The sequence below is a fragment of the Strix aluco genome, chromosome 11 (genome assembly GCF_031877795.1).
Source record: "Strix aluco isolate bStrAlu1 chromosome 11, bStrAlu1.hap1, whole genome shotgun sequence".
NCBI classification, from domain to species: domain Eukaryota; kingdom Metazoa; phylum Chordata; class Aves; order Strigiformes; family Strigidae; genus Strix; species Strix aluco.
This window is the reverse complement of record NC_133941.1, coordinates 24,452,234-24,480,217: the sequence shown is the minus strand read 5'-3', so window position 1 is coordinate 24,480,217 and position 27,984 is coordinate 24,452,234. Positions and strand designations below refer to the sequence as shown.

General features: G+C 43.8%; 1 protein-coding gene across 8 annotated transcripts; it reads left to right on the top strand.

Annotated features, from left to right (window-relative positions):
• Positions 1-5,522: 5,522 nt before the first annotated feature.
• CARD19 (caspase recruitment domain family member 19) lies at positions 5,523-26,750 on the top strand. 8 transcript variants are annotated; one of them, XM_074836752.1, is made up of 7 exons: positions 10,678-10,747; positions 14,155-14,405; positions 16,072-16,214; positions 18,130-18,283; positions 22,665-22,724; positions 24,571-24,642; positions 26,297-26,750. In XM_074836752.1, the coding sequence occupies exons 3-7, from the start codon at positions 16,104-16,106 to the stop codon at positions 26,407-26,409; spliced, it is 510 nt and encodes a 169-aa protein (XP_074692853.1). In that variant the 5' UTR covers positions 10,678-10,747; positions 14,155-14,405; positions 16,072-16,103; the 3' UTR covers positions 26,410-26,750. The 8 variants fall into 8 exon arrangements, with proteins under 8 accessions (XP_074692850.1, XP_074692857.1, XP_074692851.1 ...); XM_074836751.1 differs by lacking the exon at positions 10,678-10,747 and adding an exon at positions 13,219-13,351 and having other exon boundaries at positions 14,148-14,405; XM_074836749.1 differs by lacking the exons at positions 10,678-10,747; positions 14,155-14,405 and adding an exon at positions 5,523-5,639.
• Positions 26,751-27,984: the final 1,234 nt, after the last annotated feature.

Sequence of the window (27,984 nt, the reverse complement as noted above, 5' to 3'; positions counted from 1 at the left end):
GCAGAATAAGGAAAATCGACTTCAAAAAGGCAAATTTTGACATACTGAAAGAACAAGTACAAAGGATCTACGCAGAAACAACCTGATAGATGGCATGCAGGGGAGCTGGCAGTCACTAGCAGAGACTGTTTAAAGGCATGCCAGGCAAACCTGATGCAGAGGACAGCAAAAATCTGATACAGCTGCCTCAGGAACTCTGAGGACATAAAAATCAGTGGAAAAACTCAAAAGAAGGAAACGTGGCAGATGACTGGAGGAGCAGCCCAAAAGGAGGTGAGTGGAGCTGTTCAGAAAGGTAAGAGGTAATGTGAGTTACAGCAAGCAAGGGAAATGAAAGAAGATAAAAATACAGTGGAAGAAAGAGAGAGCAAAATTACAGGTAAGGTATTTCTTGGGAAAAGCAAAAATGGATCCAGAGATGACAACCCCTTAATGTTTACTTTGGATCAGGTATCATTGAAAAGTTAAGTGGTTAAGTGGTTAATGCAATGAATTTTCACATGGGACTAGGATTGCAGCCTCGAATAAAGCAAGAAGAAGATCACAAATGTTAAGAGAAGTTTGATTTCGTGATGAAATTCATCCTAAAGCACTAAGGAATTAGCTCCGCAATATTTGAACCATCACTGATACAGCTTCAGGAGACTGTGAAGGGACAAGGGAGGTCTTAGAAGACGGGAAAGGGCAAATCTAACCTTAATGACGGGATAGTAGAGAACCTCAAGCAGTACCAGAATGAAGATGCGTCTCTGATAAAGAGTGTAGGATAAATGATTAAACAATCAGTTTACGAAGAAGGCATATCTCAACGTAGGATGAGAGTTGTAGGCATGGGAGGGAACTGTTCTGTTCTGCTACTAGTAATATCATGCCTGACTTTTTAAAAGCAGATAAGGTACACATGTGAAGGGTGGCCCAGTTATGCTTGATCCTGCCTCTCTCCAGCTCTTCTGAATTTCCTTCCTCTTCCACATCTCTGCAATTATGTTAATTGGATTTAATGATTTAGCTCCCCAGCGTTTTATCATGTGACTTTAAAAAGCGATAATATGATTGCAAGTCACTGAGTGAAATAAATTCTCTTGTTGGGATGTCTGGGTCAACACCCTGTGTGAGAAGGGAGCCCAGTTCTACAGATGAGGCCAATCTGTGTAGTGTTGGATGGGGGAAAGTAAAACCTTGAGATGACGAGGACATTGATAGCCATGGGAAGCAGCAGAGAAGGTAGGTAAATTTACTGTCGCTGTGCCAGAGCATTAAATTACTATCATTTATTTAGGCGTCTAACACAAGAGACAGCAAAGTTACAACAAGATAAGGAAACAACACCCATACTGTTTTTGTAAGATTGGTGGCTCGGTTCCCTCTGGGACTGTGCTTAGTTTATGATGACTGCACCCCCTGGAGTTAGCTTTATTGCTCATGTAAACATTATTTATTGTCAGAAGGAAAATAAGTGCTGTGCAGGAAGGAGATGAAAGCAGCTGAGAATCTAAAATAGGCATTTAAAAACTTGTATTTATTAAGTTAACCCTTAAATTTTTGCCAGCCAGTGGTTTCAATGGATTCAGGCTCCCATTTCTGCTACAGAAGACTTGTATTTCCTTGTGTAATTTATGGAACTGATGGCTTGCACTTAAAGAACAAGTTAAAGTGCTACCAACTACATAAACAAGCCCAAGACAGCCCCCTCCCTGCATGGAGGCTTATAATTTAATTGATGTATGTTACAGTATGACAGGATAATCCTTCACAGATTTAAAAACTGGCAACGGTGTTTATCAGAGCAATTGCTTCTTTGCATTCACTCACCTGGTATTTTGAAACTGTTTTCCTAGAGCAGGCAGCTCTGCTGAGGCTGTTAATCTTTGACTCCTTGCAGAAAACTAAGACGGTTTTTAAGATCTTACGCTAAATATTAAACAGGGAATGGTTTTTAAGCCAGCTGACATCCTATTTGCTATAGGAGGGTATCTGATCTTTACTTCCTTTTCAATGAAAATCCATTCTTTGAAACAAAGGAAGGAACGCATCTGCCATGCTGGAAACCTGGAGTGCCTGAGCCTGGGCAGAGCCGAGCACTCTGCATGGGAACCTTCTGTAAGTCCTTACAGAAGTATCTCCTGTGGGGAACACCTACTTGTATTTGTGGGATATCACAGAGTATAGTGTTGCCAGATCCTGTGACTTTTGTCACAAGTCTCATGATATTTCTTATTAAACCACAAAGGGTAGAGTTAGATGAATATGTGAAAATCACAGCTTCTATTTAAAAATAAGTAAGTGTCTCACATTTGTATTTGAAGGGAGAAGTTTCCGTCCCAAAGTGTCAAACAACAGAAAAAACACAAAAGTCTTTTAAGTTTCTTTGATGGTAGTGACACGATTTGGGGGAGGGCTGGCTCATGACTCATGAATACCTGAAGTTGTCAAATGTATGTATGACCTTGACACGTCTGCTGTGTTTGAAAGCAAAGGACAGACTACATTTTGATCTGGATGGAGAAATGAAGGTTGGGATGGACATCAGAGTATCTACCATAGAGTTAACACTGCTTTCAGGGAGCCTTGCACATGGATTTTGGCCATGCAGGCTTTCTCCTGGACACCTGCCCTGTGGGTATTATCCTGGAAGTCTCTAGAGATGCTGGTGTCCTCAGCATGTTCTGCTGCTGTCAGTCTAACTTTTGGTTATGGGCTAGTATCATTCAAGGTTTCCATGAGAAGCCCACGACCCAGAGAAGAGGCAGGACTGCAAAACTGATGGGGTGTGACAACCTGCAGGAGGTGACTGATACCAATCTGAAACGTCACGACACAGGAAAGCAAGAGCCCTCTGGTTACACCAGACATTGTCTGTAAGAACAGGATGTAAATGGCTGATGGTTTGGGGTGGAGAGGAGGCAGAGATCTCTAAGAATTTTGTATCATCCCAGTCATCAGTGATGATTTGGAAGCAGAGTAACTAAATGAATCTGCTGTAACTTGTCAGATGTAAATGGCTTTTGCAACTATATTTTTTTAACAATGTCATGCAGTACAACTTTTTAATAACTTTAATTAAATAGTAGATGTAATTGAATCTTTTGTTTGGAAGGACCAAGAAGAAAATTTGGCAACATGCCAGCTTTTGAGATGACTTATAGTTGCATCCTTTCATAATGTTGATAGCTCAGCAAGCAGCTGTTAAACTGGGGTACATATTTTCTTTCATGTAGGGATTTCTTAAGTGTTCTGTGGAAGTTTCAAGGAAAATCCACATAAACGCTACCTGATGACATCTGATATGGTTTACAAGTTATCTGCAGAATTTGCACTATATTTAAGTACCGTAGTGTAGTAATCCTTGTGCCCAGAAAAAACACCTGAGGAAAGAGTAGGAAGCAACGTCACCATGAGCACCTTGCAGGCGGAGGACCTCCAGCCAGAGCTGGGACTTGCATGCTGCTCTGGCTTGCTTCAGAAAGGTGGCTATACTAGACTGCATCTATAGGACTCTTTCATCTTCAGTACATTTAGAAATTGTTGAGAAGTTTAAGAATTTTTTTTGGTTTGGGAGTAGGATAGGGTAACTCACAGATAAGCAAAAGTCCAGAAAAGCTAGTGATATATGTTTAAAATATCCTTGGGACTTGTTTCACCTCCCCTTGGGCCCATTTCCCCACAAGAAGCCAGACCACAGGCAAGAGCCAGATAACAACCTCCAACAGGCGTAAAGTGAGGTTCCTCTATGACATTTTAATAAACTTGCTGTGTGGTGGAGCAGTACCTGTCAGATTTAGGGTGGTATTTTGAGCTAAACCTCATAACACATGACTGTGTAAAATCTGATCAAATCCTGTCCCCCTAAAAGTGATACAAGGAACCTCATTTGTTTCTTCCTTCAGTAACCCGAGCAGGTGATCTTTTCTACTTATTTTTTAGGGACTGTTATGAAAAGAGAGACAATTGACAGAGCCACTGCTGAAAGGCTCTAGTACAATTATTCCACAACCAATAGCCATTTCTATTGTCAATGCACCCAGACGGTATCAGGTGGTGGGAGCACTGCTAGCACCCTGCACATCAAGATGTTTTCAAAGCCAGTCTCCATTCCTGGTAGCTAACGCTAATGCAATGGTGGAAACATGAAACTCCTCTGGCACAGCAGCAAGTGAGGCAGTGAAAGTTCATCTGGTGTAGAGCAGAGCAGAAGCAGCTTGTTCCCTGGATCCCTGATGCTATACTTAAGCATGTGTGTGTTCAGACTTCTCATGTGTTTCAAGGTCAAGGTTATATGGAAATGCTCACAGTAGTGTTTCCCACTACTCCCGTAGGAGGTATGTTGCATCTCTGAGCTGCGGTCTGTGGCGGCTTCTAATCCATGTCCAGACCCTGGCCTTTAATTCATAAAGCCCGTGGGCTGTGTGCTGGCTGCACCCCATCCTTTCTGTCCTTCCTGGCCCGTGGTGGGCAGGTGGGGCACTGAGCTGGCAGGGTGGTAACTTCCATGTGAGGACACTGGAGTCAAAGTGGCGTTGTTCTCTCCCTGGAGCTCTGTTGAATGTCAAGTTTGCCCAAGATGTCAGCTGTTTATTTATGCATCTATTTTAAGAGGAGGAGCTCAAATGGCTTTATTTGCTTCCTGCCTTCAAAGGATTTCAATGTTTTGGGTTTTTTAGAAAAAAAAAATGGTTGAGTATTTTTTCTCATGTGTATCATTTGATTTGTACTTTACAAGGGATCTGAATAAGTGTGGTTTTGATCATGTATGTGAAGCTGAATGTTCATTATCCCATGTACCACCTAACAGCCAACACAGTAACTTCTGTAATATTTATCAAGCTGATTTATGATCGGTATACACGGGATTATTCTATATGCTGACTTTTCCATTGTGTCAGGAACAAGAGCTATGCAATTTTCCCATTATCTGTATCGTCTTCTTGGCTTACTAACGCTGTCAAAATTTCCAAGGATAGGGTGTCATACAGCAGAATCGGGGTGCATGTAATTCACTCACGTAATGAATACAAGAAATTTAAACTGACCAGGAATTTCCAGAGCTGTGGATGCTCCAGGCTATGATTTCACCCAAGTCAGTTCTGTTCACATCTAATAGTTTGGCTTTACTGGTTGGGAATAAAGAGCTGAGAACTTGCAGCACAGCTTCTGCCTTTGTGTTTGGAATCAGAGAATAGTTTTTCTTCCTCTCCTAACCACTGAAGAAATAAAAGGTGATTATACCAATAATAATGCTATGGCTATATAAATAAGACTGGGAAACTACCCATTCTATATGCAAAGAACTCGTAGAAATTAGAAGCACCAAAAAAAAAATCCCATAACTTTGAGTAAACAGCCTTGTATTTACACATCCCTTAAACCCAACAGCAAACTGTCGCTGGCTCCCAGGAGGGAAGGAGCAGCCCCGCATCTGCAGTGGCAGGGTCTGTGCTGCCGGCAGCCGTGACCCGCTGCCACCCGCCAGGCCTCTGCCAGCTGCGCCCAGCCCGACCCGCTCCTCCCGCTGCCTTTCACTTCTCCCGCTTGCCAGTGACCTCTGCTCGGCCAGGCAAGGACGGCACTGCCCCACTGCTGCACGGGCACCGGGCACAGCCCAGACCTGGGAAACCTATGGATGATGCTCTACAAGACATGTAAGTGCACATTTGTCATGAGAACTTGGGCAAAATGACCGGTTTGAAAAGTCCGGATCTGCAGGAACAGAAGTGCGGAGCCAGGAGGGGCAGTGGCTGTGACGTGAGTGGCCAGCCAGTCGCTGCCTTCCCATTATTTTCTCCTTCTTAGAGTCTGTTTTTATAAATGATTAGCTAAAACTTGCTGAAGGGAGCTTAGTGTGTAATCTGAGCTTTTAAGAAATATTTAATTCTATTTTCTTAAACACAAAGAAAGACTTTGTTAAAGGAACTCCCTGCACTATCTGGATTTAATTTGTTCCTAAAGAGATCCAGTCCTCTTCAGCTGTGGGAAAATGAGAAACCATATTGTCATGTAACAATTAACAGATAAAACAAGAAAATGCTACATGCTGATGCTGCTAGGACAAGGGTAATATTTAGTAAATCAAATAATTCACTCAAATAAACAAATCAGTCGGTTTATCAGGGAGGAAGCAGGAATGGCTTTTGGAATTAGCTAACCAGGAAATACATCTGCTCTCCTTTAGACACTGGGAAATAAAACATTGTTGGGCACGTCACTTAGCTTAGCCACTAAATTAAGAGATAGAAACCTGAAATGAATCACAGAGTTCCGGAAACAAGGCGGGCTCTGTCGGCGCGGCACGCCTGCCATCAGCAGGCAGCGAGGGCTTCGCACAGTGCCGCTCGCTCCGGGAGCCGTTTGAAAATGAGCATGAGGAATTCCTCCACGAGCGCGAGGCTTTCGTGGCGCCGTTTGCGTGGGGCTCAGCGCTGTTACCAGTACCGAGCGTGTGTCCGCCCTGTCCGTCTGTGCCCTTTGAATGTCACGGGTCACACCGTGGCAGGGCATGCGGTGGCCCAGCTCCGGCCAAGCGTGTGCCTCCCCAGGGACGCGCCCCACGCGTGCGGACGGGTGTCCCCTCTGTCCCCTCTGCCGTGGCCGTGCAGCTCCCAAGGACCTGCCTGTCCCCGGCAAACCTAACAGCGACAGGGCTGCAGAAGTCTGGCGTGCCATGGGCATGAGGAGGAGATATATTTAACCCTTGATTCCTGTATCATTTTCTGAGTCTACAGGACAAAAATATCTCCAGGCAATGTGGCACTGTACACCACAGCATTCCTGAATGATTGATTTTCACTTCTATTTCACTCACAGTGCTTGGAAACACCGTCTGCTAAAAACATTTAAGATTTATATTAGAGATTTCAATCTATACCACATTGAGATGACCAGGTTTTCAATTTTGTGGTTTAGATTCTGGTAGAGATTCCAGGGAAACTTATTAGCAGTGAATTCACAACGGTATAAAATGGTCATAAAAACAAATCCTCAGCATGCCATCCTACCGCTGCTTCTTAGTGCTAGGCAACACCTCTTGCTGTAATATTTTAACATACGTATGGAATGACCTTAAAAATATATGATGAAAGGACTTATAAATTTACAATTTCCTTTCCACAAGGTGCCTGTTTCTGTTACTGCAATACATTGCCAAAAATCACTCTGATACAGGCATGATGAAGGACTCCATGTGCAATAATAATAATAATTTTAAAAACTATTTTCATGCTGTTCAGAAGATCCGGATTCCTGAGGGTAAATGGAATAAACTCAGGATGTTTATTAATCTTCCCAAGGACACGCACCATAAATGTCACAACATTTGACAATACTAAAAATATTTCAGTGAGGTTTTTCCCCATTTTTCCCTTACTGGAGATAAGGAAGCTGCTTTCATTTGTAGTACGGAGGTAGAGGCCAACATTTTCAAGAATAAATGTGGGGATGCAGGTGTCTCCTTTGTTAACGGAGGTGCATATGATCATGTAGGTCGCAGCAGTTCTGGCTGTGCTCACCAGGAAGGTCTCGGCAGTGAGCTCCTCGGAGCGCGGCACAGAAAGGGCAGGGGTGTGAGATGTGGCGCTGGGGTGGGACGCCGCTATCTTTGGAAAGCTCTGCCAGGCTAGAAACTCCACCGCCAGGCACCGAAAAAAAAGGCAAGCATATCAGAGAAAGAAATGACCCAGAAGAGGCTTCAGGACTGTGTGGCTAATCCTGCCAGCCAAAATGCTGCCTCAGGACACGCTAGAAACACGCCCCAGTATGCCCCAAGCACCATCTCTGGGGTTGTGCTGGGTGTGACACTTCCTCCGCGACACCACGAAGTGGCAGCACTCGCAAACTTCCAGCAAACTCTCTTTTTTCGTTTTTTTTAACTCTCGAGCTAGCTGGAGCTGTCTCTCCTAAGAGGGTGTACAGCACGTAACCAAGTGCAAAGTCAGGTCCTCACTAAACCCTTTCTTATCTCCCACTTGGCAGCTCGTGCAGCTTCAGGATTCCTGGCCTGTCGGTCAGGACACGCCGACTTTCCGCTGCGGTGCTGCAGGTTCCCAAGAGGCCACACCAAAGCAAGGGGCCGTATGCTTTATTATCTCCGTTTCACCAGTCCCAGTGTATTGGTGTAGCTTTTCGAGGTGCTTGGGTTAAGATGGCACGGAGACAAAACTGGGCAAACCTTTCAGGATCTTGTGGACTAGCGGTCACCCACACAGTGGTCGTGTTTTCTGGGTAAGGGCCCGTCTTGGTGCTCGGGGACCTGCTACTTAAGAGAAGCAAAGTGTTTTAGTGTTTGTGTGAGGCAGTTGTGTGCTGGAAGTGTGCCGGTCTGGAGGCAGCTTGGCCTGCTGTGATTTTAATCTCTCCGGAAGATTTCTGTCCCTGTTCAACATAACATTTTCTTCATGGTTTCAACACAAGTTGTAATTACAAATCACCCTGTGCCTTTGCCATAGTATAAATCTGCCTCTTCCAACACAGAAAAAAAAAAATAGCAGTTTACAAATGACCACTCAAATACTACCATTACTGACTTCATTAACTTATAATAGGCTTCTAACACAGCCTGTTTACCAACCTGCTCTTGTTTGAGAAGGTGGATGTGTGTCTCTTATCCCATGGCAACATAAAAACAACCCAAAACCCACTTATCTTCAGGCTCGGACTATGATAATAGAGTGGTGGTTACCACTTAGTAACCATGCCTGGTTAATGGCATGGTTCACTATAGAGTCAACTACCAACCTGAAGACTTTTTTTGGCCTAAAATCATGTGCTACAGGCTAGCATTGCCCCACTTTATGTCCCTCCTCCTTTTAAATGGAGGTGTGTCATCAATCCAGACCTGGAACAATACTCTAGGGTAGGAGCAGAAGCCAACTAAAGCCCTAAGAAAGAAGTGCCTTCTGATCAAACCCTCCACAGAGCTGCAGACTCTTGCACTATCAGGAAATAAGTTACTAGCACTCCTTCAGGAGGACAAATATCTACATTGAAAAAAATATTTATTCTGATCCTAGAAAGGCTGACTGAGAATAAAATAGAAGCAAAGGCAAGGCAAACCAGGTTTTAACTGTTTAACTAGTTAGAATTATTTTTTGTATTGAAGTCCAGGGCTGAACATGAGATGCTAGCATAAATCAAAACCAAGCAATCTTGTCTTCATTTCTACATTATAGAAATACCAGATTTTGCAGTAAAAAAATAAGTCTGCAGTAATAAATAATCTCTTTCTTTATCACAATTTGGGAAGCTAAGGGTCAGCTTCGCTGCTCTGCAGCATGTATACCTAGGAAGGCACACTGTCCTCCATACCTCGCTGGGTAATTAAATGCTGATGCATTTTTTTGCAAACGGGAGTTTTTAAAATGGACAGATTTCCTTGTACTTCTCCCCTCACAAAGTTAATATACGACAGTTAATTAGATGTTTCTCTGCAAGCCCTTCTCCGAGAGAAGCTGTCCCCGCTCCTCGGACTTCAATACCCGGCTGTCAGATTTGCCTCCCCCGTCGCAGCTGCGTTTAAACAACCGTCTCCAGTGCTGGGGCACAAGAAAAACTAATTCTGCCGTGAATGGCCTCAAAGCGGGCGCCGTGCCGGCGCACTCCCCCCTCCCCGCGCTGCAGGGCCGCGGCGCGGGGCAGCCGCATGCGGCCGTTCTACGGGAACGACCTTCCCCCCTCGGGGCTGTCGGGGCCGCGGGGCACCCGCCGCCACACGGCGCGGGCAGCCCGGCAGCACCCCCGGCGCCGCCGCTTCCCCCCGGCGCCGCCGGCAGCGGCCCCTCGGGGCCGGGAGGCGGTGCCCCGGCAGGCCGCACCCGCCCGGCCCGCCTCGGCCCCGCCGCCATCCGCAGCAGGAAGGCCCGCAGCCCGCCGGCGGGCGCGGCCGCGGCTGCCATGGCCGGTGAGTGCCCGGGGCGGCGGGGCGCGGGGAGCCCGGGGCGGCGGGCGCTCTGCGGGGCGGCGCCGCTTCGCTCGGGGGCCCGGGACCGCCGCCGCTCGGGGGCTGCCGCGCAGTTCCGCCAGGGCGAGTGTTTTGGTGCCTTCAGCGCCCCGTACTCGGGCCGCCGCCGGCGCGGAGGGCGGGTTGAGCCGCGGGTCCGCGGGGCGGGTGGCGGCGCCGCGGGCCGGTAGTGCGGCGTAACCCCGGCTCCGGCCGCAGCGCCGCGGCTTGGGGCTGGGCTGCGGGGTCAGGGCGGGCAGGGCCGGGCTCCGGGGGCGGCAGCCGGCAGCGGCCGTCGGGCCCGGGGCCGGAGCGGGGCGCTCGTGTCCTCCCGCCGAGGGCGGCGGCTGTGCCGGCCCTGCCTGCGGCGCGGCCGGGGCTGGGCCGGATCCCGCCCCTTGGCACGGAGCCGCACGCCGGGTGGCACCGGGAGAAACCTGCTGGTGCCCGGCCTCCATCTTCTGCTCGTCAGGGCTCCGCCTCGGCCCCCGCCCGCCAGCTCCCCCGGTACTGCCCGCGCTGGCCTTGGTGCGGAGCTTGGAGCGCCGGGAACGTGGGTCAGCTAGTGCCACGCCTGAGTAGCGAGAGCACTTTAGTATCTTGCGTACTGTTTTATTACTTTTTCTATTTTTAAAAGATATTTCAGATAAAGATGAGTTACTGAACGTGCTGGGAAAGACTCTTGGTTTCTGGTTACTGACTTGCCAGTAGCACCAGCATGTGGCAGTGGGTGAGTGTGGCTGGGGAGGGGGCACGTTGGCTTTCACCTCGATCGCCGCTTCCAGCCCAGAGGAGCAAACCAGTGTCTTTTCATCGGAGGTGCGTTTGGTAACCAGTGCAACCTGATCACCTTCTGTGCAGCCAGATTCCTTCTCAAATCCTCAGCATCTCTTTCTCGGGTTCTTGAAAGGGAAAAGCCAAAACCTGAACTAGTGTTAAGCTTACGTTTTGCTGAGAGACTTTTTCAGCTCTTTCCTGAGATGCTCTGGCAGGGAGTTTGTATGGACACATACATACGGCAGGTCACATACCTTCAAGGTTTTGGTTGTCGGCTTGCCTTTATAAATTTTTGTGAAAATCATCCAGGAGTTTTACAGGGAGTTGCAACTTGGTTTTGTGTTGCACAGCAGATACCAGTGAGGTTTCTGGAATGGATGTTTACAAGTTACGTGTGTTGTTATGGAGAACGTCAGAGGGATGTGTTGGGGTTTGTGTCTGTTGTATTTAAATACATCTGCTTGTGACAATCCTGTCATTGCTTGGTAAATTGAAGGAGGCTTTTATGGGGAAGACAAAAGATGGAACCATAATAAAGATACAGTGGTGTCAGAGACAGTATCAAGAGTCCTTATGTAAATATTGCTGGAGTTATTAATTGGGCAGGTCTACCTGCCTGACTTAAGGCAGTTGGCAGCATTTATGCTTCTGGGGCCCAAGTGTGGATGAGAGCAATTATATGTCACAAAATAGCGAGGATGGGCTGATCGCAGCCTATGAACTTGAAATGCAGCTGGATTTCTTAATTTACTGTAATAAATATGAAGTGGCAAGGCAGACCCCAGCCTAAGGTGGCAGGTCCCAGGGGCCCATGTGGTTTTATCCAGAAGGGCAGCAAAAGTAGATTGCAGAGGAGCTTATGCAGGGGATGGCGAGAGAAAAAATCCCATTCGCTATTTCTTGTACAGAAACAACATGAGGTCTTTTATGGTAAGAATAATTAAGCAGTCTTAAAATTACAAAGGGGTTTTTGACAGCCACTGTAAACTGAAAGTTATGTTTGGTGTTATCAGTGTGTTGTGCCGGTGGCTAGTGACACCTTTCAGGGACTGGACGCCTCACCACAGGCGTATGGAGCAAGAGTGTCAATGCCACAGCACTTGTCTGACGTCCTGTCTGCAGCCGGGGTCTGGTATGCCCGTGCCCACATTAAGAGCTGTCTCTGAAAAACTCTCTGTGAAAACACTCTGCTGGTAAATTAGGGAGAGCTTTGGGAAGGGTAGCTCTGTCACCCTTGACGTTTTCCCTGCAGGTGCTGTAGAAGACAGTCTGGCACGTTATGGTTGCATATGAGTGTTATTACTTCCAAGACCAGAATGTATTTCAGCAGCCTTAAAATGGCAGCACTTAGTGTAATGGCTGGGTCATTGTGTACCTATTGCCAGAAACCTAATTGCCCATTTGGAAGGAACAGTAGAGATGTGTCATTTTATGAAGAGTTGCAATGGGGATGATTTTTACCTGCAGGTGAAAAATGATGAATGTGTGGTTTAGTTACGGTCATTTGTTGCTTGCGCATTTATCATCACTGATTTTATGTATATTATTCTCTGTTTGAGGAGCTGCTGGCTACAAATAACCAGTAATCTCTTGCTTTTCTCTGATATCTCTTCATTATACGTTCCTTCCGTGTGTGTGGTCAGGTGCAGGCTGGGTATGTTAGCATGGTGTGCGTACGCTGTATGCCAGAGGCCTTTGGTCCTTTGGATAAGAGAAAAAAGCGGTCGTGTATGATGTGTTGTGGGCTTGTAGTAATGATAACATGAAATTATTAGTCATGTTTTCTTCTCAGCTGTCAAAGACAGTTCCTGAGTTTCCTGTCAGTCTCTTTGACAAGTTTGTTTTCCCTGAGTAAATACTGACCTTTTGTTAAGCAACCTTTAGGTCAGCTGCGGTGAGGTGGTACCCAATCTCAGCTGTATTTGCTGTGTCTCTTAGTGAGGCTGAGCTCAGTCCACTGCCAGCCCTCCAGCTGTGTCAAAACCTGCAGACTCCTCTACTGCAGCTGCGGGTTTGGGCAAACTTGTGGCTGCGGACAGGGTTAAACCCAGTTCAATTAACGTTCTGGTGGAGGAGAAGGTGTAACTGCAGTAACATCAAATTACCAGTTCGGAGTTGGGTGCAATCCCTGTGCAGTCTGAGGGCGTTAAAATGCCTGGCAATGCCATGCCTGTTTCTGTTACTTTAAAATGTAAATAGTGGGCATGTTCAACATTAAAAAGCTGCTGTTCATGAACAGTCATTATAAAACCTCATAGCATGAGCATGTTTATAACTGGGCCATGACTGACAGTGCATGGGAGCGAGTCCGTGCCATAACGAAGCTGCCGGAGCTCCTGGGGCAAGCTGGGCCCGGGAGCATTGTGTGTTGGCTTCCAATGCACATGCTGTGCTTTCCAGATACCCTTATCACGCCAAAGCAGGGTGCCATGTTCCAGCTGCTAGGATTGGTGGGGCTTTTCTTGTTTTCTTTAAATTTAGTAGCTGGGGCACAGTTCTGCAGTGGTGGGCGGTGTCGGTGGAAAGTTTCACTTCTCTGGTCTACCAGAAGCCTGAAGGCAGTTCCTTGAGTGGTTTGGGCAAAGATTTCTCAGAGTTAGAGGAGAGACGAAAGATTTCAGAAGAGAGAAGTGAGATACTGGAAGGGTGAGATATTTCTGCTCTGCATTTATTGAGCTAGTGTGTTGAGCTTGATAACTGCTCTTCTGGAAATTTTAAACGTTGCACCCCATCCTAAATACTGTAATTTGGAGGAGGTGAAGGTGCAGGCAGGCGAAATGTCTCTGTGGGAATGGGGAGGAAGCAGACTACTTCATGGCACTTCTTAAAAATGGAGCATCCCATAGGATGGGAGAAGCATCTTGCAGATGCCTGAGCCAGGCCTAAGACCTGTCCTTGGCAGGCACAGTTTAGCAGTAGCCAGACAGACCAAGAGCATTGTCTCATTTTCTTCTCCTGCCTTTTGGCTTAGATGGGAAGAAAACGGCCACCCCTGAAATCTCAGAGAGGCTTATGCCCTGTAATACTGTGCACCCGCGGGCAGGTTTCAGATGGCAGCAAAAAGCCCTCAGTGAGAGTGGTGATGGTTTAATGAGTGTGTTTAAATGGAAAGTGCCGTGAGGACATGGAGTGCTCCTGACTGCTGAGAAAATGATCTTGGCTTAAATTTGATCCTCAGTTGGTCACAGTTATCTTCAGTGGTGTAATTGCTGCATGCTGCCTGTGCCGGGATCGGTAATAACAAGGCAGCAACAGAGCAAGAAGCAGGGAAGGAGGTGACACTTTGAGCCTGCTTTTATTTTACTTTGTATACTCGTTCTGCCAGATTCTTGTCATCCTTTTAGCACTTGCTGTGATTGGTTGTTTGAATGTCACAATGTTGTTTGAAGTTTAATTGCTCTGCTAGCTGTAAGACCCCAGTTTAATGCGTGTTCTTTGTAAGTTTGCAGAAGGTACAGAGTTGTTGGTGACACTGAGAATCACTGCAAATCACGTAGCTGAGGCAGAAGGACGCTGCAGGGAGTGTGGCTCTTCATTCCCCAGAAAATATTTACATGAACAGACGCAACTTCACAGTCTCCTGATCCTTGCCTCAGCCTTTTGTGCATACCAATGAGTTGATTTGAAGAGGAGAAGTTTGATATCAACCCTGAATCAGATAACGTGGAACTTCTTGCAAAAAAAGGGAGTTGCACAGCAAGTATGTCAGGGCAATATGTTTCTGACAGTACACTAAATAAAGTTGCCTTGACAGCGAGCCGTGGAAAAGCGAGGCATTAGAAACACATGGAAATAATATGGTGTTTGTATAAAAAGTAAAAATGTAACTGAAATCCTGTTGTGCCTGTAGAATCACAGCTCTCTGCGCACTATCAAATGCGGTATGTTCCTGTTTGAATAGGAGTGACACTGGCACTGGAGAAGTTATTAGTGCATGATGGTCAACTAGGAGATTTTCCTGAACACTTTCTTGTAAATGCTGTTAGTACTTCACAGATACAGGAAAAGAACAGCGTAAAACAAAAAGAAACAATCATGATATAGAAAGGGCAAGGGCTGTGTGTAGGTGCAGTGCATCATGCCAAAGTTTTCTGGCTCTTCATTCGTTTATCTTTAAATTACAGGGCACAAAGGGCTGATGGTTTTGTATTTTCTGGTAGCAAAATACCATAAAACCTATGCATTTGCTTTAAATGGGGAATGTGATGGGGCTCGTGGTATTTTGGTTTTGTTTTCTATGCTGCTCAGTTATAAAGTGCTGTACTGACATTTTAACACTTATTTCAGACATGGTCATAGACATTCTCTTTCTAAACCTGGTAAGGGCACAGTAACCTGTGGAGCCACTCTGTGCCTGTATCTTAATCTAGGGACTATGGACAAGCAGCTCTAGGGAAGTCTATGCTCCTGCAAAATCCATTGCTGTGAAATTGGAAATGGTGCCTAAAACAACAGCAAGTCTGGATTTGTGTATTTGCAGGAGTTTGGGTTAATAGAAAAAGATGTGGTTTATTTGTACCTGTATTTGAGTGTACTTCCATGGTAAAAATGTACTGCTTTTTGAGTGCCCTTTCTCCCCGCTCCTACGCAAAGTGATGGCAGAAGTCCTTCCCTAAAAGGCTTCATGGCTCTTTGGCAGAGATGCTGTTCCTGATGTTCCAGTTCTGTTTCAGTCTGGGCAGTTTCTGCTGGGCAAGTTGCTGAAGTCTCCCATTAGACCAGAGACAGCAAGAAACTCTGGGAGGGTTGGGTGAAGTTAGGGCCAAATCACTGCAGGTCAGCCAGCCCCCAGCTTTGCCTGGCTGTGCAAGCACTGTGCTGCAGTCATCAGGTGCTAAGCAGCAGGCAAAGACCAGCCTTGTGCTGTGTACCAGTATCAGTAATGTACGTAATTTGAAGCCAAATTTACGTCCTTTTACCGTTCTACATCAGAGAGAACCTCTCTCTGTGAAATACATATTCCCATCAAAAAATTTATAAAACACATTACTTTTAAACTCCATAATCTGACTTCATAAATGATGGAAATTTTATCGTCAGTGATTTAACAAGTTTAGGACTGTATTTGATTAAATATCCATCAGTGCTTGACATCTTAATAATTTAGAACCTTCTCCCTTTGGAAAGAGAGAGGCAGCACAAGTGACCAGCCAGGAGTTAAGATGTAATTTTACGTGGATGGGTCTTCGGAAGCATGTGGCTGTGCTGTGTTTCCCTAATAGATAGTTGAGCTTTCTAAAATTACATGATGGTGGTAATTTTATTTTAGCTAGCTAACTACTGTTAGGAAAATGAAATGTACAGAATTTAAAAATGGCTTGCTAATTAACTGCTGTGCTTTGTTCTTTGTATTATTTTCTCTCTAGATCAGTCGTATTGTCATCGGCTGCAGCACGACATGTACTTTCTTACAAGCAATAGCCGACTGAATGAGCAAGTGGTTGATAAAATTATTCTTCAGCTTAACAGAGTCTACCCCCAAATTCTTACCAATGCAGAAGCAGAAAAGGTAATTTGATGAATTTTACTATATCTCTGAATGTTGCATTCTTTTTGCGGGTCAGTAGCTCAGCTGCCCTCTTCCTGACTTGACTCTTGGTGCCACATGAAGCCAATCTTCCTCACCTCTTGCTTGCTGACCAGTTGTATCTGGGATCTCGTATCAGAGGAGAAGTCAGAGGCCTGGCGTGTTCCCTGTGCCAAGTGGTTATGAGAGACGGCCCCTCTTTGGCAGCAGCTCAATGCCATGGGCCCTGCCGTGACGGCTGGTGCCGTGCATGCAGAAGCACGCTCTAGAACTGCTCTGTGGGCAGGATTGCACCCGTCGGGTGACCAAACGCCCTGCATGCCTCCCTCCTCACGTGAGCCTGCCTGGAGTGTCGTGTCGGATGACTTGTGCTGCAGCCAGCTGTGTCCACAACATCATCTCTGTTAACTTAATCTGATTAATGTGATTAATAACTGAGTATTGGTAGAGAAGGGGGGCATTAGTCCCACCTGTGAGTGTGGGAGCTGTGGCAAGTGAATGGAGTTAGAAACATCTTCCAGTGGTGCTGCTATGTATGAAGGAGGGCCACCCTCCCTGACATGAAGCTTTCAAAAATGGGTAGCTGGTTTTAGGGAGAATGGTATTTTAGACTTGTGTGGAGTGAAAGTTAAAGTCAGTTAAAAGCTTCCCAGATCCTACTTACAACAGTTTGTACTTGCCCTCTGCTGACTTCATTGTTTGCACAAGGCTCAGGGTATCAGTATCTTAACATTAGGAAAAATAGGTCTAATTCTGTCATAACCAAACTCCGTGGGGATGAATAGTGTTTTGGTGGTGTAGAGCAGTGCTAGATCATCAGCTGAGCCAGTCTAGCCACTCAGTTGTGACAAACAGTGTGACATGCATAATTAAAGATCATCTCATTCCCTCAAGAGCTTCAAAATAAACACATAAAGAATCTGTGAAACATAATTTGTGACTTCTGCACTTAGGAGACAGAAATGAACAGCTTTGGTATAGTTCTGTCAACTCTGTTGAGTGTTTAGGAAGCTTACAATCTCAGCTATATCTGGTAGACCTTGGAGGGATTTTGTCAGAATAAGGAGTGTTGTATAAGGTGTGTTGCATTTCTGTCTCCCTAGAGCAGGAATTGATCCTAACTAAGTATACTATAAAAGTTATCTACTGTAATGGTCTGAAATATAATGCTGTGCTGAGAATGGCTTTGGATGTTTTCCAAATAAGCTGAAATCAGTTTGATGTGTGTCAGGCTAAGTACACATTTTCATCCTTTTTGTAAGGTCTCCTAATTCACCACATTTTGGCTACAGAAAAAAAGTACTTTCTTCTGCAGCTGCTTGCCATGTTGCCAGAGTAATGAGAATTCGTACATGTTGCACTGCGTGCACAGCAGTTAATTGTGCTGGAAACAATAAAACATGTAATCTTGGGATGATGAACACTCCAATATTGGGACTAATATAAGCAGTATAAAGTACCTTTTTGGGTGATCATTACGAGGCAACTAAGGGAAAACTTGAAAACGTAAAACTTTATTATAAGTTTTGTTGATATTTTCTATCACCAGCTGTCAATCAAATTGTAGCATAGCAAGTATCATGTTAGTTTGAATGCAGAGAAAACATCAAACGCGGAGTAGCTGTCACTTTATCAGGACAGAAAAAAGAATGAGGGAAGGCAGAGGCAATATGCTGTCCCTCAGTCAGTCAGTGGTGACCAGATGGGTCTCAGTGCCTTGAAGACTACTGTGCAATGCATGTATGTCCCTTTTAGGTTCCCCTATTTTTTTTGGCCCGTTCTTTTAGCAAATATAAAAGAGGCTCCATATCTTCACTCCCTGGCATACTGTAAAGTGATGTAAAATTGATCTCCAGCTGTTGTAATCTCTCTTCTGACGAGTGCTTTTCTCTTACAGTTCAGGAATCCAAAGGCATCACTCCATACCAGACTTTCAGATCTGATAAAGCACCTTCAGAAGAAAGGAGACAGACACTGTCAAGAGTTTTACAGAGCTCTACAGATCAATGCTGAACAGCTGTATAATGACCTGCCAAGCAGGAAAATCTTGAGTAAGTTGATTTGCAAGTTGATTGAGTTGTGGATTTCCTCATCAAAGTATTACAAAACCTCATTTCAGATGAGGTTTAGGTTATTTAAGTAACTTTGGGGGTATACCTTAATTCCTTCTGACTGGAATTTTCCTAAAGCCAAAAGGGGATTTGAAGGGGATTTGACTGCATAGTTCTTGTTACTTGTTGACTGGTATGTGCAGTCCAAAACTCTTTGATTGGTTTGAAATATGAAATATGTCTTTAAAACAGTTTAAGTGCAACATGTAAGACAGCAATATAACTCCTGTGAAGTACAATTTCTCTTTTCATAACCATTACTTCTTAATGGCTTGTTTATTTCCTCTGTGTTTATTCTGACTTGTAGAACGTAAGAACATTACAAAGCTCAAATTTGTTAAGCTCAAAACTCTGGTGGCCCAGAAGCTTGGCTTCCCCTCAATCCATAAATCTCCTAGTTGTGTCTAGTTTAACGTGAAGCGAACATTCGTAGGCCCTTGCAATGGTGAACTGTGATAAATCACTTAGAACTTGTTTTATGCAGCTGATGGGCCTGACTGATGTCAATAAAGCTGCCTCCCAAATATACATTTATTTACTTCAGAAGGGCTGGGGCTCAAAACAGATTTGATTCTATACTGCAAAGGAGCTCATTTCTTTAAGGAAAAGTATCAAGCCTGACTTGCCAACCTGGGGTAATGCTTGCTATGTGTTGGTGTTTCTTTCTTTTTTCTTTTTAAAAATTTTTTATTTTTTCTCATCTAACAAACTGGAGAAAATAACGGTGTTCCAAATGGCTGGGAAATACGTCAGGCATCCTGCATACTGAAATGCCTTGAGGTTGAGGGAAAGCTCCCCCATTTAACTTAATGAAGCTGCAAAGGGACTGCAGTTCAAGAAATTCTTATAAAGTATCTAACAGCACTGATGCTTCACTGGTCAATTCATTTCTAGTTGCAAGAAACTCCACAGTTAGGTGCCAGGGGAAATTTCAGACACGTGGGTCAAACTCCAGTGAGATTCAAACCGTTACACCAAAGTCCACAGGTTTAAAAAAACCAGTTTGACCTCTTTTATTTCTGGAGTGAAAATTGCATGTAAAATTGTAATTACTTTTGAAGATACTGCATTGTCTAGCTTTGTTTTACCTTTATTTTGAAGGAAGAGGTTTATAGGTACCCAGCACAAATACGTACCAGCAGAAGACTGCACCATTTTCCTGTCTGCCCAGGGAGGCTGCAAAGTTAGCCCAGGTCTCCACATCCATACCTGAACCCTCTTGAACAGGGAGAGTCTGGGCCTATCCCTGCCTCAGAATCTCAGATGAGCACAAATCCCAGTTGATTCAACCTGGCAGCAGCTTTAAGGCAGTGCTTTCAATCTGATATTCACCTTGCAGAAGTCATGCCTTTTGAGGGAGCAGGCTCTTAAATCCAATAGTCTTGGGTCTATTGTTTTCACTTGGATAGAGCTCAAAAGCAACAGGTTTTTCTGCCAGGCTGACTAGAAGGCAGCAGACAGCCTTTATTAATTAAGAGGAACTTATTAAGTCTTAGTGTAGTCACTAAGAATAAAACTTCAAGAGTGTGTTAATGGTTTTAAGAGTTTAAGCTCTGTTAATGTTCAGTAAGACCTTCCACAAGCCATTGCTGAAAATGTATCTTAACATACATGTACAGGTAGCCAAGGCCTGACTGCCTCCCGTATAGATGGTCTGAATTCACTTGAGTACTAGAAATAGTAGAGCTGTGACCAAGTTCATCCGTACCCATAAAACTCACATTGGAAGTTCTGCAGATATTGTGAAGATGAACTCTCACACTGTCTCATGCTGTTGTCACATCTGGACAAACCAGCTGAAAGGAAACTTGTGTAGGGTGTCTGCATGATGCTTTCATTTTTAGCTAGAGCATAAATGTGCTCCTCCTTGCACCTGATTTATGTGGCTACTTCTGAGAGCTTTTACATGGGTAGCCCCATGAGTGGGCAGGGTTAGGGCTTCTCGTGTTCAGACTGTGCATAACAAGTACATGTGCTAGAAGTGCTTCACAGAAAAAATAGAGCTGTTTGTGGTGCCTGAAACTGTTTTGCTGCTGTTGCATTATGCAAAGGGACTCCAGTAACCATCATAAGTCATTAAAGTCTCTGTATCTTGGTACGCTCTCTTGTGTTACCATCCTCAGGACAATGAGAATAATTTAAAATAACTGAGTTAAAATACTAGTACATGCTGAGATTCTGCAGTTTCCTTATATTGACCTGAGAAGGAAATAACGAGATGATGTTTGCTGCTTTTTATGAGTTCTGTAACTAAAACAAATGTCCGCATTCTGGATTGTATAGTCGATCAACATCTGTGCAGCATTTTAAGCTAAAACCAAAACCAACTTTATTCTTCAGGAAAAGCTCCCTTTTCAATATGAGGTATTATCTCTCATGTAAGTGACCTTGAACATTTTGAATATTAAAGGCATTATCCTTCAGACCTCTCACCTGTGAAATTTTATGTTACTCAAATGTTACTTATAGCAGTAGTTGTTAAATTTGTCAAATTTAGCACAGAGCATTTACTGATTTGACAATAGAATTTGTAAACATGAGGAAAAAAGGGAACCCCTAACATGGGGACTTTGTTCTAAATGCAGATTGAACTGAAACAAGCAGTGTTATAAACACCTGGAGAAATTGTTGGTGAGGACACTGATGAACTGGCCAGGACAGATTTCTATAATAGATTACATGCAGCTGTACATATGAAAAATGTTTTCTACAGAGGAAATCCTTTGAAAGATTTCTTTTTCATTTTAAAAACAACCTTAAAATTTGCACTAGAACAAAATTTCCTTGCCTCGAGTATAATATTGCAAGTGAAATGTTTAGTAATGGCTCAGAATTCCCACTAGAGGGTGGGTAAGGCACACGGCACGGGCAGCTTCAGAGCTATAAGCCAAACAGGATCTTCCGAGTGACTCAGAAAATGTTTTTATTTCTCCCAGTGCTGACACAGACTAGAAAGATAAAGGATCGGATCAGCCCCACACAGCAATAGCCTGACAAAGGTGCAGAGCTTTGGATGTGCTCTGCTGTGAAGTGTGAGGATTTCTTAGCTAGAGCACGTCGGGAGGACATCCCTCCGACCGGGCAGGCTGGGTAAGCTTGCCGCGGGTACCGAGTGTGCCGTGGATGCTGTGCAGCAATCCTTTCTGCTTCAGCGACTCTCAGGCTTTGCAGCAAAGTGCTTCAGATGTTTCTGTTCTGCTTGAATGCCACGCCGTGTCACCCCACCGGGAGGGACGCAGTTAGCGTGGGAGACGGATGTTCACCTGCTAATGTTGGCTGACAGAAGGTCCCTGTTGCAGACTTGGTGTACTGGGCAGTTTTCCAAGGCACCTCACTTGGGTCCAGATTGTCATGTAGAAGAAGGAAATCAGTTGAAACCAAACAGTCTCAAATTATTCCCTATTGACAGCCAAATTTGGAGCTCTCCTTTTTTACTTTTCTCTTTTTTTTTAACCCTCTTGGACACAAAGAGGTTTGACTAAGAAAGTTGTTTTGCAGATTCGTGATACATTAAAGAAAAGTCATTCCTCTGCCATTTATGGTGACAGCAGTGTTCTTTGGTGTAGCCCACATATTCTGCAGACAATGTTATCTCCACGTTCATATGGCAAAGGCACCTCTAAAAGAGCTGCAGGTCTTTCTGTTCAAAGCAGAAACTGCTTTATTGCTGCTAACTACCGAACAGCTCGTCTTAAGGTCAATCTCCTTCTCTACTAGAATTTGCAGAAAGATAGAGGCAAAAATTAATTGTGCCAAGTGTTAGCACATAGTACCTACAGATTTTCAAAGAAGCTGTACATGTCTTTAGCTGAGATCAGAATTTAAATAAATAATCTGTGCCAAGCAGTTTGTTTCAGGTGCTTCATCTGCCAGATATATTCATGCCCAGAGATTTACTGAAGAACAGAAAGAACGGTGATGCATTAAATTACAGGGGTGTTTTCAGATTAGCACATATATTAACAAATAGTTTGTATTTATTACAATAAAAACTTCTGGCATTATGGAGGGATTAGCTCCTGCTTTCCTCACTTGGGAAACAAGTGTAATGTTACTTACATGGTTAGGGCTTAACCAGATCAGAGATGTTGCTGCAGCTATTTATAGCTGCATGCAAATGACTACGTACCTATGTCTTTTGATCAACATATATCCAGATGTAACTATAGCAATGATTTACCTTTGGAGGGGTTAATATTTTATGTCAAAATTGGATATTTTTCTGAAATGTGTTGTTTAGCACAATTTTGCATGTGCTGAGTATGTTCGTTTGTTTGCTTGAGCTGAGTACTAACTTTTCATGTGTTGCTTTTATTTCTAGAAACCACAGATTCCACAGAGATAGACACTGACAAGGAGAAATATATGCTAAATGACAGGGGTAAATAAATGCATACAGTGTCACCGGATGGAATGGCTTTTCAGATTATGATGCAATTTATTTTATCATGTAATTTGCATTTCATGTAACAAATAGTTTGTTTTATGATGTCTTTACTGTCACAAGTTAAGTGGAATTAATGGAGGAAAACGTACTGAACTGCTGTTGAGGGAAACAGTGCCAGGAAATTGAAGAGACTGTAGAGTTTAATCAATATTTACAATGGTATTTTTACTTACACTGTTATAGCTAAATTCTTCATTTCCTATGATTTCTTCAATGCTTGAATAGTAGGGTCTATTCAGCTGCTTCTGCTGTCAATTTGCATAAGGCCATCAATAATTTTTTTTATATAACTTTCAAAACTTTTCAATTTTTTAAAGCTTTCAATAAAAAGACTAGAAAGGAAGATGAGCAAGGTTGAACTTAAATATATTTTTCTTAGGAAAACATGTTAATTTTTTTCCCCTTTCTCTGTTCAATGCCCAGATTACAGAGGCAAATGTTTTATTCACTGAAAGATATTTTGAAAAGAAATTGAAGATCTGAAAGAAAGCTAAAGAATTTTCAAAATTTGTAATGAACTATTTTATAATTTAAGTTTAATTGATACTTTATTTAGAAATTTGGATACAATTGTGAGAGAATAAAAGCACCTTCTATCAACTATGCCTTTTTGCCAGTTTTCCCCTGACAGAAAACTGAAATGAGAGGCAAAACCACCGTTTAACTCAATGTATATTTTTGCCTGGGGTGTTCTTACTTTGAATATTGAACCAAATTGCTATTCAGATTTTTCACATCACTGTTGCTGACTGCAGCATAACAGTACAGGAAGAATAGAGAAAGTGCTTGGAAAGAAGAAAATTAAATAATTTCTATTCTTCCTTATGCTGATGAAAGACCTGGCCTCAGAGTGGAGGTTGTCCGGCTGCTAGCCACCCTCGTTGGAGACTACAGCCGAAGGAGCAGCCAAGTCCTTGCTCCTTTGCTGTTTCTCTGATGTCTTGTCCGTGCGGTCAGCTCCACTAATTTGTCAGTCTGCAGTACATTTGCCCTTAAATTGACAGGTGCAGTTTAATTGTAGTAAATACAAATAGAATGTTAGATAATAAAGAAGCAGATATAAATCTTGATGAGGTTTTGTCTGTGGATAAGTAAGAATTAGAAAGGTTTTATTGAACATCAATACTGAACATCAGCATTAAACTGCATGTAATTCCAGGCAGGCACACGAAGGAAATGTTTCCAGTGGGAGATTTGGTTTAGGTGTGCATGTGGCTCTGCGTTTCAGCTTCCAGCAGAATTGTAAACAGGAACAAGAATATTTGCTCTTGTCATGAAAATGGAATTTGTGGAACATCTGTGGGGAAAAAACAAAACCCTAAAAATCTGCTTCTAAGGGACTGCAGACTATATAATGTACTCTAACCCACAGGCAGTGCGTTGGCCCAGCGGGGCTCTTTATAAAGTAAAATGTTACGCTGTGTGGTGAGGTCCCAGCAGTCTGGTTAGTATTTTGTTGTAGTGTTTAAAGGAGGTTTTGCACAAAGTTTTAGAGCAAGAAAACATCTAAGGAAGCTTTCATTTAAATTTCATAGGACATAGCTAGGTGAACAGAGGCGAGTGGTGATTGGTGTCAAAGCAACTGTAGTAAAAATTAATTAGAGTATAGTAAATGTGCTTCATAGTACATTAGCCACAGAACATACATAATTGTGAATGTGTTAGCTTCATTTGAATACATTTAATTATGCATATTAATAGCAATCGATGATTTATGAACGGAACTAAACTTCCACTGCTCTGTTCTGTTGTAATGTGTTTCCTTTTTCATTTTCTTTAGGTCCGGTGTTCTTCCTTGCTTGTTTTAGCGTTGCTGCAGGATTTGCGTTATTTTGGTATTGCTGTAACTCAGGTAATCTGCTCCAGTGATTTTTCTCTTGATTGCCTTACTTTAGCCCAGGATGGGAGAGCAGCGCGTCTCTTGATCCAACATCTTACTTAATAGAGCAGGTCAAGGTGTCATCATTCATTAATGAGGCCAGGATACAAATTGCACTTCAGACATGCCAAGGTATAAATAATGGATAGTTTGCCTACAGATGATGCCACAAATAGGGGCTCATTTTAAAGACAGTAGTCATGTGAGCTCCTGTTGCTATAGCAATGGGTCATGATTCCCAGCAGTCATGAGACATATCCAGACCTTCTGGCTTCTACGTCCGTTGGGAGCTGGGTGAAGCATGACCAGTGCCAGGGCCGGAGGACACTGGCTCAATCTGCTGAGCCCAAGCAGCTACAACCGCTGCCTCTGTTGCTGGCTCTGGGTGTTAGCTCTGTCGGCTCAAAGTTGTCTGCTTCGTGGCAGCCGGCAGAGCAGAGCTCCTGCTCCTCTTCACTGTCCTCCCTTCCACTCACCCAACGTTACTGTGAGAGCGGCAGCTGTTAGCAGAAAGCGCGTTGATGTGTCCCCATGAATCAACTTCAGCAAAGCAGTGAGTCACTGCTAGTGGGAGAGATCCAGGGGGAGAGAGTAGCTGATTCAGAAGTGTCGCTTTCTTTCAAGTCTTCGCACGGTGCTGGTGCGGTGGGAAGTGCCAGTCTTCGCGCAGGGGATGGGGAGCAGAATCCAAACTCCATGTTGGTTTAGTGCCTTCTGCTCCTCATACCCTGGTCACAGTAGACACGGTTGAATATTGTTCTTTACTGTTTTTTCCCAGAGCTGTAGGCTACAGTAGCACCAGTTCATGGATATTTCAGGTGATGTGGGAGTCTGGGCCGTGTTACCATGGAGTCAGGGTTTAAGGCTAAAAGACCTTTATTAGACCTTTGAGGCTAACCCACGTTTCCTTAGCTGCCATCACTTTCCTTCATCAGATACAGTCACCAGCATTTAATGGAAGCATTTTCAGAAAAGCATTCGGGGACTGATACCAAAATACCGGAGAATCCATCAGTTCCCTTGATTCCAGTTAATTGTCCATAGTGTTAGAAGTGTGAGTTTCATTCTCAGTTTGAACTGGTTTCAGCTCCAGCCTATCATTTTTGCTAAGCCTTTCTCTACCAGACTGCAGAGCCCCTTAGCCCCTTCTTTCTGTGCCAGCTGACATTTCATATTTTATCCCCGTGGATGTCCTTGTGCCTCAAGTCGGCTCTCTGTCTTTTTTTTTGCTAAAATTACCAACTAATCTCTCCAAGTCTTTTGTTCCAAGGCTCTTTTTTCCAGTTCCAGGTACCTTTGCAGTATCTCAATGCCCCATGTGTAACAGGGCCACCAGACCTGGATGTAGTGCTGCAGGCTTGCACCATGTGGTGCCGTGCCCAGGTGTAAAGCTGCCCCCTTACCTAACTCAGTAATCTCCTCTTCGTGTGTCTGAACTTGCAGCGATGAATCTTAACAGATTTGTCATTATCCTGTCTTGGCAGTTGATGGATACAATATTGAAGAAAATGGGCTTTCCTGTAAAGAAACTTTTTTTATTTTGTTTTTATTTTTTGTAGATGCTAGCTAGAATGAAACTTAACAGTGTTCACTTTCTCTTTTTCCTCCCATCTTCATTCTGTTTTAGATACGAAAGTCATAGGAAGAGCCAGGAGAATCTTGGGCTTCTCTCCTGTTATCATAGGAAGACACGTTAGAAATATTTGTATGTTGTATTTGGAAGACGTATCAAGAAATTAAGGAACAGCTGCCTCTTCACTTGTCTGTACAGTATACCTGCCAAGGGAAGACAACGGTGCATGAATATTAATGTACTATACTCTCATACCAAAGATTTTATTAACTAGCTTCATCAATAATTGTGTTGCCTCAAGATGTATTCAGAATTTCAGCTATGTATGTCCTTCCTTATGGGAATGGACCATTTATTTTTATAAATGCTTATTTTAAAATATTTATCATTTGGAGAAAAAATATTTTTAATACAAACTTTAAAATTATATCCTAAGTGATCATGGGTCTTAAGCCATGTTTGTGTATGTGTTTTATACTGAAATGAAGGATCACAACTGTTTAAAGAATGCTAGCCTGTCTTTTGTGATAATTAATTTAAGAAAAGCACTTAAAAACCCACATGCACTCAAAGCCTTACTAAGAAGTGGATCTCCATCTCAGGATTGTCTATTTTGTCTAGATCCTTTGTATTTACTGCCTGAGCTCAGGTCGGTGCTGGCACCTACGAAGTTTATCAGTGCCAGTTACCTCTGTGTATGGCCCAGTACTTGCCGTGTTTTCTATTTCTCCTGTTCCTGCCTCATCCCAGCCTGCCTTGTTCACACTCAGCTGTTGGGCGTGGTTTGAATGTGCTGGAGCTGCTGCAGACTGGTTCCCAGCCTGTGGAGGGTCCCAGGGGCTGGAATGTCTGATCTGTAGCACTTCAAACTACCAAGAAGATTTTTCACATTTATTTAGCTTTTCCTTTTCCAGTGAAGTGTTTTGCAGTCTGTCTGTCTAAGGAGCTGAAGTAATCCAAGATACTTTGCAGGGACTTGAGTGCCATGACATGGGGCTTTTTTTATGGCCAGAAATATATATACTTACTTAAAGAGTCTGAGGTTGTTCATAATGTTACTTGATGATGTTATGTTTTTCTTTGGTGAGTTGAAACCTGAAAAACTTGCAGAAACCATTGTAAGACTAAAATTCTTGAAGGAGATGCAGGGAAGCCAGGGCTGCAGGTGAAGCAGCTCAGGGTTTATTAGCTTGCTCCTGCCTAGCTGGGTACAAATGGCCATGGTTCTGAGCTGTCTGTGAGAAACGATGGTTTTGGTGGATACTTCTTCAGTTAGCCGCTCAAGAGCATAAGGAGCTCGGGGAGACCATGTCTCTGTACTTGGTGAGAAAGATGGTTTGTGGCTCTTCATTCACTGACTGCATGAAGAGATTTCCAGATCAGATCAAATGTCACCTCAATGAAAACTGCAGCTACGTTACAAGTTACCATGCACTACAGGATCCCATGTGAAATTTTCAGTCATTTGGAGTTGGTTTTTGCAGAATAATCAGACTGAAAATTGTCTTCCAGCTTTAAACTTTATTCATGCAATAAAAATGTCACCATCTTCTCCAGAGCAAATCATCTTGTAATAACTGTATTTCCTTCCAGGACAACATGCACCTGATGCAGTAGCAAGGATATAGTTGAGAGGAGGGATTGGGTACAGAGACAAATTTTCAAATAAAAGACCCAGAGAGTGTTTGTGGGAGATGTCTTGAGAGATGAAAAAGGGCCCGGAGGACCCTGATTTTACTCTT